A 12,302-nucleotide genomic window follows, 5' to 3' on the forward strand; every position below is an offset into this window, starting at 1 on the left:
GACCTTTGGCATGATAGATTTATTGCTAATAATTAATTCTACTAGTTGTTTTTCTTTTGTGATCATGTAAAGCGTCCATGAGTGAGAGTCAAATACTTCGTGGTGTGTTTATTAAATTATTGTTATGAAATAGCGTTGCTCCAGTAAGTACATTTTTAAAGCACTTTCTCACAGTGGCAAAAATACTTTTAAAGCAAAAATTCAACTAAATAAATGCAAAAAAAAAAATATAAATTTGCTTCCAAAATCAACAGCAACATATGAACAACTGTGTGTGTGTGTGTGTGTGTGTGTGTGTGGGGATTCATTTGACTTTTGGGTGACACATATGAACATTTTAAAAGTCCAGCCTGCTCTGACATGCTATGCAAGCCAAATAGGACACAGCTTCAATTTATGCTTCCAACAGCTGTCTTCATGTTGTTGCACAGAGATCAAGGCAATAGCGGATCTCAACCTGGAGTCAGACAGGAAACTGGAAAAGCTCGAGTCATTCCTCGGAAAGATCAATAGTAAAGGTCAGACTTCACTCTGGTGTACACATTGTAAAATGTCTCTTCCTATCCAATGACTTTTCCTATCCAAGACTTTATGCATTAAAAAATCAATATTTTATTATATCACCTTTCATTGAATTGTTTTCTTCTATTTTCTAATTGATTGTCATTCCATTTCCCCCTTTTTTTTGGTTAGTGCTGCCCGAGGCTACCATCACAGTAACAGAAAAGAAGGTCAAAGAAGTCATGAACTTGGAAGATGAGTCTTTTTCCAAGTTTTACCGCCAAATAGAAGAGCCACTCACCACCAAGTTGGCATTAGTCGACGACTTTGACGCCATCTTTGGCCCGCAAGGTCCAAAGTGAGTATTATAGTTGACCGTCATCCGTAATTGCAGTAATTGCAAGTCTGATTTCTCGCAAGGTTACGGTCGGATATGGTGCGGCACAGGCGGGCCGTGCGCCCCACCCGTCACGTTCAAGCGTCGAAAAACCCGTTAAAGATGCTCGCCGCCAGAGAGGACATCAGACACGAGTACATTGAACAACGCCTCAATGTCGGCCTATTGGAGAGCAGGAGGATTACGTCTGAGAAAAGTGAGTCCAATTAGAATACATACAGGAGAAACCGTTTAGCTGCTCACTAAATCTTTGCAAGCAATTTTGATGACGCATTTTCTTAAAAGTAGTGTAATTGTTCACTTGCTGATTCAAAAGAAAAGCTTGTTTCCATCCCAAAATTTGCTTTCCCATTTAAATAACTCAGCTGGAATAGGCGCCAGTTTCTTGTAACCTTGAACAGGATAAACGGTCGAAAAGTGGTTGCTGTGCCCTTTTCAGCATATTCCAAAGAGTCTCCATGGGGTTAAACTCTGGACTCAGTTGTAGCCAAGTCATGTGTAGAAATAATTTCTCATGCTTCATGAGGCCTTCTTTCCCTTTTTTGAGTCTTTTAAATGCTAGCGTTGCAGACTTGGAATTTGCACATCCCACCAGAGAAGGAGGAGAACATTTGATGGACTGTAAAAGTGACTTCTCCCAATGTAGTGCAAAAATGGATGGAATAGAATCAACAATCCATAGTTTCCATAGGAATTGCAATGTAAAAACACTGTAGCTACTTCTGATAATGCAATAATAGCAGCATGACTCCTACTCATCAATGAGTTATTCTCATAAATTGTGTCAACTGCTGTTCAAAAACACATTTTATGGCACTATATATTCAAATAAGTATTTTTCTGGCTTATGATAATAAGTCGTTACACTTTCAAAGTCACTGCTGACTAGGCTGAGCAGACACCAAGCTCCCACATGACTTAAAATTACCAACATCTGTTTCCTGCTATTGAACTGAGCAATCAGAGGATCAGTATTGTTTTAAGTTAAATAGATGGCAGGTTTGTTGCCCCACGTGTCGTTTCCTCCCACATGTCTAGCCGGCAACTCCCTTGACAGTGGCTTTAGGCAAATAAATATGTGAATTTAGTCACTATGTAATCATTGTCTCTCTCAGTAGGCATTTGTAATGATTGGAAAATGTATTAGGTGAGGAGTCACACTTTAAAATTTACAATTTATGTGTGTTCCTCTCTTTTTAGTGAACAAGAACTCCAATTTATCCGAGGTGGCTCTAGCTGGGCTGGCCAGCAAGGAGAACTTCAGCAACGTGAACCTGCGCAGCGTCAACATCTCTGAACAGATGTCCAACAACAGTGCCGTGCCTTACAAGAAACTGATGCTCTTGCAGGTCAAAGGTTAGTCTCGTATCACACTAACACTCGCAGTAGACTTATGGGGGTTTAAAAATGATTAGAATCTTCTGTCTGGAGAATGCCAAACAATGATAAATTAGTCTACTTTACCTCAGATAATGTAAATGTATACATTCCTTGGAAATACACAATATATACATGGTCGTTTTTTAAGATAAAAAGCCTTACTATACTATGTTGTTTTTTAAGATAAAAAGCCTTACTATACTATGTCGTTTTCTAAGTAAAAAAGCCTTACTATGTTAAACCTTGTACCTTTTTTTTATATGAAAAATCTCCCTGCTATACACTGTCTTTTTATTACATTTTTACAACACAAAGAGCACAATGACAAGTCTTAATATATTTTTAATCATACTCATTGAACACATGCAGACTTCTTAACTGAATTGAACAGATATACTTTGCTCCAAACACAAAAATAAACAATTACCACAGAAAATGTTTGCCAAAGATAAATAAATTCCTGCAACCACTGCTGACCAATCATCCTCCATCTTTTAACACCTCTGTCCTCCTTGCAGTCATCTTTTTATTCTGCCATATTTTTGCACTTTTAGGCCGCCGGCATATCCAGACCCGGCTTGTGGAGCCAAGAGCTTCGTCCCTAAACAGCGGCGACTGTTTCCTCCTCATTGCTCCTCATCACTGCTTTATCTGGATGGGAGAATTTGCCAATGTCATTGAGAAGAACAAGGTACATTTTACAGTTTTTTTTCCACCCCTTTGCTACTATAAGATGACATTTGCCCTCAATAATAAGTCAAGAACAACCCTATCAAGTTTGAGGCCTCCTGTAAAGATATACTGTGTACACATAGTGACATCTACACTAAACTTGTTTCTGTTGAGTGACATTTTGACTGTATGAACTGTGAGTGGGAAAAAACAGACAACAGTATATAGACAGACCACGCATGAAGGCATAACATAAAACAGAAATGCAAACGTCAATGTCAAAGTAATGAAATCCAGAAAGGTTTAAATACCCTGAAGCATGGAGAATGGAAATAGAAAACATATGATTTCCTCAGGTATGTTACAGTAGGTTTTTATTAGCAACATGTAATTTTTTTCTTTCTTTTAGGCTTCAGAGTTGGGCAACTTCATTCAAAGCAAGAGAGATCTGGGTTGCCGTGCCGACCGCATCCAGGTCATCGAGGAAGGTGTTGATATTTACAGCCAAGCTGCTAAGGACTTCTGGAAAACCCTTGGAGGTCACAGCAGTTACCAGTGTAAGGGTTTACAATCAATTTTCACCTTTTTTTAATTTAAATGTCAGTTACATTGAAACATTTTGAATATTTTTGTACATGCAGCAGCGGGAACTCCGGATGAAGATGAACTCTATGAGGGTGCCATTGTGGAGACTAATTGCATTTACCGTCTGATTGAAGATAAGCTGGTGCCGGATGATGATTTTTGGGCTAAGATGCCTCGCTGTTCTTTACTCAAGCCAAAAGAGGTTAGACATTATACCCAATAGTTTTCAAAGGATAGATGTTCATGTGAAAACTGTTTTCTGTGCAGGTTCTGGTTTTCGACTTTGGCAGTGAGATGTACATATGGCATGGGAAAGAAGTGACACTGGCTCAGAGGAAGGTAGCCTTCCAGCTGGCCAAACACCTGTGGAACGGAACATTTGACTACACCAACTGTGACATCAACCCACTCGATCCAGGAGAGTGCAACCCCATCATTCCCAAGTATGGTAACCAATTTAGTCCAAAAACATTCTCACGGTTGTATATTAATTGTGATGTTTGACGCAGGAAAGGCCAGGGACGTCCAGACTGGGCAGTATTTGGAAGACTCACTCATCATAATGAAACTACTCTGTTCAAAGAGAAGTTCTTAGACTGGAGTGACTCCAGAGTAACAGCCAGCCCCAGTCAAACCAGTAACAATGACATCTATGATCTCAAGGTATGTACTATAAAAAAATGAAGGAAAAACATGTTTAGATTCCACATATTTTCATTTATTGAAGGTGAAAGAGACATGGATTTGTTCTTTTTAAACCAATGTATTCTGTTTTTTTTCTTCACAGGATCAGCCCCATGCATACGATGCCACCCTGATGATGCCTCTCAGCCAGGCACCCATCTGCACTGTCATTGACGGTTTGAATCTGGGGCGGGGCTATGGACTGGTAGAGTGCGACGATTGGCGTTGTTATGAGGTCAGCACGCTCGACGTGGATGTTTGGCACATTCTGGAGTTCGACTACAGCCGCCTCCCGCGTCAAAGCATCGGGCAGTTCCACGAAGGCGATACCTATGTGGTCAAGTGGAAATACATGGTCAGCACTGCAGGTGTGTACTTGTATGATTGTCAACTGTAAAATATTTTTTTAACATATCTTGCAATGTCTCCTTACCAGTTGGCAAACGGCAAAAACCCGAGCAGTTGAAAACGGCAGGACCGGGGAAAGAGAAGTGCTGTTACTTTTTCTGGCAGGGTCGCAACTCAACGGTCAACGAGAAAGGAACTTCAGCGCTGATGACTGTTGAATTGGATGAGGAGCAAGGAGCACAGGTTAGAAAAGAAAAGGTTTGGTGTTTTTGTGGGAATTTGACACAAAGGGCTGTTAAATTTACCTTTCAGATCCAAGTGGTGCAGGGCAAAGAACTTCCGTGCTTCCTGCAGTGCTTTAAAGGAAGGATGATTGTCCATGCGGGGAAGAGAGAAGAGGAGGAAACCTTGCAAAGTAAAGAAGCAGGTATGTGTGTCAATGTCTGTGTGTGTGTGACACACACAGACAGCTTACCTCACTAGCTTCCTCGCGTCCTCCCAGATGACTGGCGTCTGTACTGCGTACGTGGGGAAGTGGAGGTTGAGAGTCATCTCGTGGAAGTCGTGTGTCACTGCAGTAGCCTGCGCTCTCGGGTATCCATGGTGCTGCTGAGTGTAAGCCAGTCACTCATCTACCTTTGGCACGGCTGCAAGTCACAAACGCACACGAGGGATGTGGCGCACACCGCTGCCAGCATGATCAAGGAGCAGTAAGTTGAACTGAAAAGCAGTAAAGGTACATTAAGTTTCCTGTTCTCATCATTTTTTTTGCACAGTTGTCCTCTGGAAGCTGGCCTCCACAGTAGCAGCAAGGTGACCATCGAGGAATGCGACGAGGGAGCAGAACCTCAAAGATTCTGGCAAGCCCTTGGCAGGAGAGATAGGAAAGCGTACGACTGCATGCTACAAGGTAGCCTGGCATTACATCTGACAAGGAGCACAATACCGACACAAACCTGTAACGCTCTAATTTGTTTTGAACGTACCATATCTACCAACTCTTGATCTCCCACAGATCCTGGCAGGTTCAACTTCACGCCACGTCTATACCAGCTTAGCAGCACTTCAGGGGATTTTGTAGCTGTGGAGTTTCTCTACCCAGCCAGGGACCCTCAGCGAGTCAATTCCATGCCTTTTTTGCAGGAGGACCTTTACTCTGTCTCACAGCCAGGTAGAGGGGAGAGGTTCCTAAATGTATCCAACAGTACTGTACTTTTGTTACAAAAAAATGAATAAAATGTGCAAACCTGCTATGTCGTCTTGCTTCCCTCAGGATTGTTCTTAGTGGATAACCACCACGAAGTGTACTTGTGGCAGGGATGGTGGCCTCAGGATAGTGAAAGTACCGGCTCTGCCCCAATCCGCTGGGACTTGGACAGGAAATGTGCAATGGAAACTGTGTTGCAGTATTGTCAAGGTATTTTTTTTCTCCATCACCTATCAAATGAACAAATAACAACGTGTTAAAAACATATTCTTTCAGAAAAGAATCCCAAAAAGGCCCCGAAAGCCTATCTGATCCACGCTGGCCTGGAGCCACTCACCTTCACCAACATGTTCCCTAGCTGGGAGCACCGGGAGGACATCGCTGAGATCACTGAACGGGTGTGTATGGATAAAATGACATTATCTCATCATCGCGTTGCCATCTGATATGAGATGGTGTAATGCTCAAACACATGCACAGGCAATCCTTTATCGGACGCAACAGATCCAAAGTGCAGGTCGACCCATGTGGAAACCATTATCACTATTGATTTTCCTAATTCAATTTATTAGCCACTTTCGACTCTTCTGCTGCTTTTAACTTTAAAATATATACAGTGTTCCCTCGCTACTTCGCGCTTCAGCTTCCGCGGACTCAGGGCTTCGCAGATTTTTTTCAGGATTTTTTTTTTTTAAAGATATTAAATTAAAATTATAAATTACATCATTTTACAAGATGTGGAAACAATATACACACTTGTATACACACTTGTATACACACTTGTATGCAGACTTGTATGCAGACTTGTATGCAGACTTGTATGCAGAGTTGGATGCAGAGTTGGATGCAGAGTTGGATGCAGAGTTGGATGCAGAGTTGGATGCAGAGTTGTATGCAGAGTTGTATGCAGAGTTGTATGCAGAGTTGTATGCAGACTTGTATGCAGACTTGTATGCAGACTTGTATGCAGACTTGTATGCAGACTTGTATGCAGACTTGTATGCACACTTGTATGCACACTTGTATGCACACTTGTATGCACACTTGTATGCACACTTGTATGCACACTTGTATGCACACTTGTATGCACACTTGTATACACACTTGTATACACACTTGTATACACACTTGTATACACACTTGTATACACACTTGTATACACACTTGTATACACACTTGTATACACACTTGTATACACACTTGTATACACACTTGTATACACACTTGTATACACACTTGTATACACACTTGTATACACACTTGTATACACACTTGTATACACACTTGTATACACACTTGTATAGACTTGTATACAGACTTGTATACAGACTTGTATACAGACTTGTATACAGACTTGTATACAGACTTGTATACAGACTTGTATACAGACTTGTATACAGACTTGTATACAGACTTGTATACAGACTTGTATACACACTTGTATACAGACTTGTATGCACACTTGTATACACACTTGTATACACACTTGTATACACACTTGTATACACACTTGTATACACACTTGTATACACACTTGTATACACACTTGTATACACACTTGTATACACACTTGTATACACACTTGTATACACACTTGTATACACACTTGTATACACACTTGTATACACACTTGTATACACACTTGTATACACACTTGTATACACACTTGTATACACACTTGTATACACACTTGTATACACACTTGTATAGACTTGTATACAGACTTGTATACAGACTTGTATACACACTTGTATACACACTTGTATACACACTTGTATGCACACTTGTATACACACTTGTATACACACTTGTATACACACTTGTATACACACTTGTATACACACTTGTATACACACTTGTATACACACTTGTATACACACTTGTATGCAGGCTTGTATACACACTTGTATGCAGACTTGTATACAGACTTGTATACAGACTTGTATACAGACTTGTATACAGACTTGTATGCAGACTTGTATGCAGACTTGTATGCAGACTTGTATGCAGACTTGTATGCAGACTTGTATGCAGACTTGTATGCAGACTTGTATGCAGACTTGTATGCAGACTTGTATGCAGACTTGTATGCAGACTTGTATGCAGACTTGTATGCAGACTTGTATGCAGACTTGTATGCAGACTTGTATGCAGACTTGTATGCAGACTTGTATACACACTTGTATACACACTTGTATACACACTTGTATACAGACTTGTATGCAGACTTGTATGCAGACTTGTATGCAGACTTGTATGCAGAGTTGTATGCAGACTTGTATACACACTTGTATGCACACTTGTATGCACACTTGTATGCACACTTGTATGCAGACTTGCATACACACTTGTATGCACACTTGTATACAGACTTGTATACAGACTTGTATACAGACTTGTATGCAGACTTGTATGCAGACTTGTATGCAGACTTGTATGCAGACTTGTATGCAGACTTGTATGCAGACTTGTATGCAGACTTGTATGCAGACCTGTATGCACACTTGTATACACACTTGTATACACACTTGTATACACACTTGTATACACACTTGTATACACACTTGTATACACACTTGTATACACACTTGTATACACACTTGTATGCAGTCTTGTATGCAGTCTTGTATGCAGACTTGTATGCAGACTTGTATGCAGACTTGTATGCAGACTTGTATGCAGACTTGTATACACCATTGTATGCACACTTGTATGCAGACTGGTATGCACACTGGTATGCACACTTGTATGCAGACTTGTATGCAGACTTGTATGCAGACTTGTATGCAGACTTGTATGCAGACTTGTATGCAGACTTGTATACACACTTGTATACACACTTGTATACAGACTTGTATACAGACTTGTATACAGACTTGTATACAGACTTGTATGCAGACTTGTATGCAGACTTGTATGCAGACTTGTATGCAGACTTGTATGCAGACTTGTATGCAGACTTGTATGCACACTTGTATGCAGACTTGTATACACACTTGTATACACACTTGTATACACACTTGTATACACACTTGTATACACACTTGTATACACACTTGTATACACACTTGTATACACACTTGTATACACACTTGTATACACACTTGTATACACACTTGTATACACACTTGTATACACACTTGTATACACACTTGTATACACACTTGTATACACACTTGTATGCAGAGTTGTATGCAGAGTTGTATGCAGAGTTGTATGCAGAGTTGTATGCAGAGTTGTATGCAGACTTGTATGCAGACTTGTATGCAGACTTGTATGCAGACTTGTATGCAGACTTGTATGCACACTTGTATGCAGAGTTGTATGCAGACTTGCATACAGACTTGTATACAGACTTGTATACAGACTTGTATACAGACTTGTATACAGACTTGTATGCAGACTTGTATGCAGACTTGTATGCAGACTTGTATGCAGACTTGTATGCAGACTTGTATGCAGACTTGTATGCAGACTTGTATACACACTTGTATACACACTTGTATACACACTTGTATGCAGACTTGTATGCAGACTTGTATACACACTTGTATACACACTTGTATGCACACTTGTATGCAGACTTGTATGCAGACTTGCATACACACTTGCATACACACTTGTATGCACACTTGTATACAGACTTGTATACAGACTTGTATACAGACTTGTATGCAGACTTGTATGCAGACTTGTATGCAGACTTGTATGCAGACTTGTATGCAGACTTGTATGCAGACTTGTATGCAGACTTGTATGCAGACTTGTATGCAGAGTTGTATGCAGACTTGTATGCAGACTTGTATACACACTTGTATACACACTTGTATACACACTTGTATACACACTTGTATACACACTTGTATACACACTTGTATACACACTTGTATACACACTTGTATACACACTTGTATACACACTTGTATGCACCATTGTATACACCATTGTATGCACCATTGTATGCAGACTTGTATGCAGACTTGTATGCAGACTTGTATGCAGACTTGTATGCAGACTTGTATACACACTTGTATACACACTTGTATACACACTTGTATACACACTTGTATACACACTTGTATACACACTTGTATACACACTTGTATACACACTTGTATACACACTTGTATACAGACTTGTATGCAGACTTGTATGCAGACTTGTATGCAGACTTGTATGCAGACTTGTATGCAGACTTGTATGCAGACTTGTATGCAGACTTGTATGCAGACTTGTATGCAGACTTGTATGCAGACTTGTATGCAGACTTGTATGCAGACTTGTATACACACTTGTATGCAGACTTGTATGCAGACTTGTATGCAGACTTGTATACACCATTGTATGCACCATTGTATGCAGACTTGTATACACCATTGTATGCACACTTGTATGCAGACTTGTATGCACACTTGTATGCACACTTGTATGCACACTTGTATGCAGACTTGTATGCACACTTGTATACACACTTGTATGCAGACTTGTATACACACTTGTATACACACTTGTATACACACTTGTATACACACTTGTATACACACTTGTATACACACTTGTATACACACTTGTATACAGACTTGTATACAGACTTGTATGCAGACTTGTATGCAGACTTGTATGCAGACTTGTATGCAGACTTGTATGCAGAGTTGTATGCAGACTTGTATACGCACTTGTATACACACTTGTATGCAGACTTGTATACACACTTGTATACACACTTGTATGCACACTTGTATACACACTTGTATGCAGACTTGTATGCAGACTTGTATACACCATTGTATGCAGACTTGTATACACCATTGTATGCACACTTGTATGCAGACTTGTATGCAGACTTGTATGCACACTTGTATGCACACTTGTATGCACACTTGTATGCACACTTGTATGCAGACTTGTATGCAGACTTGTATGCAGACTTGTATGCAGACTTGTATGCAGACTTGTATGCAGACTTGTATGCAGACTTGTATGCACACTTGTATACACACTTGTATACACACTTGTATACAGACTTGTATACAGACTTGTATACAGACTTGTATGCAGACTTGTATGCAGACTTGTATGCAGACTTGTATGCAGACTTGTATGCAGACTTGTATACACACTTGTATACACACTTGTATACACACTTGTATACACACTTGTATACACACTTGTATACACACTTGTATACACACTTGTATACACACTTGTATACACACTTGTATACACACTTGTATACACACTTGTATACACACTTGTATGCAGACTTGTATGCAGACTTGTATGCAGACTTGTATGCAGACTTGTATGCAGACTTGTATGCAGACTTGTATGCAGACTTGTATGCAGACTTGTATACGCACTTGTATACACACTTGTATACACACTTGTATGCAGACTTGTATGCAGACTTGTATACACACTTGTATGCACACTTGTATGCACACTTGTATGCACACTTGTATACACCATTGTATGCACCATTGTATGCAGACTTGTATACACCATTGTATGCACCATTGTATGCAGACTTGTATACACCATTGTATGCACCATTGTATGCAGACTTGTATACACCATTGTATACACCATTGTATGCACCATTGTATGCACCATTGTATGCACCATTGTATGCACCATTGTATGCACCATTGTATGCACCATTGTATGCACCATTGTATGCACCATTGTATGCACCATTGTATGCACCATTGTATGCACCATTGTATGCACCATTGTATGCACCATTGTATATGTCAGGTTTAGAACCATATACATTCAATAATTCGGATCAGAGGTAGCACACGCAGAGTCGGCTTGATGAGATTTTCAAAGACATCAGCTGAGGGAGGGGTCGGGAGGTGCCAGCGCTTGGAGATGAGTCCATCTCCTTGCCTGACCAGTTCCAATCCCTACCGACCTCCAACAGAGTAGCCCCTTTTATTAACAAAGGGTCATGTGACCTAGGTACAAACTTAAGGCGGGACGAAGTGACACAGAGAAATGGGCGTGTCTTAGTAAATGACTTGCCCCTAACTCATGTGTTATGAAGGAAATTTACCACTAGTCTCTGCAAAATTCTATCCAAGTGACTATACAGCATAAAAGTAGTAAAGAATACATTCTATACTTCACAGTATACACACTTGTATACTGATAGGTTCATTAATAATTACCCTCGTAAACATATAGGTTATATTAACAAAGCACCTCCAGCACTCGGAAAAAAAAACATTCTAATTGTTGTTATACAAGCCCTAGCATCATAAAAAACCCAATTTAATTGTAATCACAAAACGTCATACCTGGATTAACCAAATCAAATACCAGTGTCTCCATTAATTTTCTATCTCAACATTCTCATATCCAAATCCCACATTCCAAATCATTCTAAGCCGACATTCCTTATTTTCAGAGACCCTCTAGTCTGGGTAATCTATTTTTGTTAAACTTCCTCCACTCCCATCACCTATCTCGGTAAATATTTTCCCCCGTCAGCCGAGGAGGCCCCGCTATTTTTCCTTACCAAAC

The 12,302-nt window shown here is 40.1% G+C and overlaps 1 protein-coding gene across 1 annotated transcript in view; it reads left to right on the forward strand.

The window, feature by feature from the left end:
- The window catches only part of svila (supervillin a), a 32,965-nt gene that overhangs the window by 15,875 nt on the left and 4,788 nt on the right, over positions 1-12,302 (forward strand). The window contains exons 22-38 of the mRNA XM_077735933.1: positions 432-518; positions 694-859; positions 922-1,094; positions 2,099-2,254; positions 2,833-2,969; positions 3,360-3,507; positions 3,592-3,737; positions 3,803-3,978; positions 4,045-4,198; positions 4,323-4,587; positions 4,656-4,810; positions 4,880-4,994; positions 5,070-5,277; positions 5,344-5,477; positions 5,583-5,738; positions 5,841-5,984; positions 6,051-6,172. Of these exons, the coding sequence (XP_077592059.1) occupies positions 432-518; positions 694-859; positions 922-1,094; positions 2,099-2,254; positions 2,833-2,969; positions 3,360-3,507; positions 3,592-3,737; positions 3,803-3,978; positions 4,045-4,198; positions 4,323-4,587; positions 4,656-4,810; positions 4,880-4,994; positions 5,070-5,277; positions 5,344-5,477; positions 5,583-5,738; positions 5,841-5,984; positions 6,051-6,172 (2,642 nt within the window). The remainder of the gene's footprint in view (positions 1-431; positions 519-693; positions 860-921; positions 1,095-2,098; positions 2,255-2,832; positions 2,970-3,359; positions 3,508-3,591; positions 3,738-3,802; positions 3,979-4,044; positions 4,199-4,322; positions 4,588-4,655; positions 4,811-4,879; positions 4,995-5,069; positions 5,278-5,343; positions 5,478-5,582; positions 5,739-5,840; positions 5,985-6,050; positions 6,173-12,302) is intronic.

The sequence above is a fragment of the Stigmatopora nigra genome, chromosome 16 (assembly GCF_051989575.1).
Source record: "Stigmatopora nigra isolate UIUO_SnigA chromosome 16, RoL_Snig_1.1, whole genome shotgun sequence".
In the NCBI taxonomy this organism is placed as follows: domain Eukaryota; kingdom Metazoa; phylum Chordata; class Actinopteri; order Syngnathiformes; family Syngnathidae; genus Stigmatopora; species Stigmatopora nigra.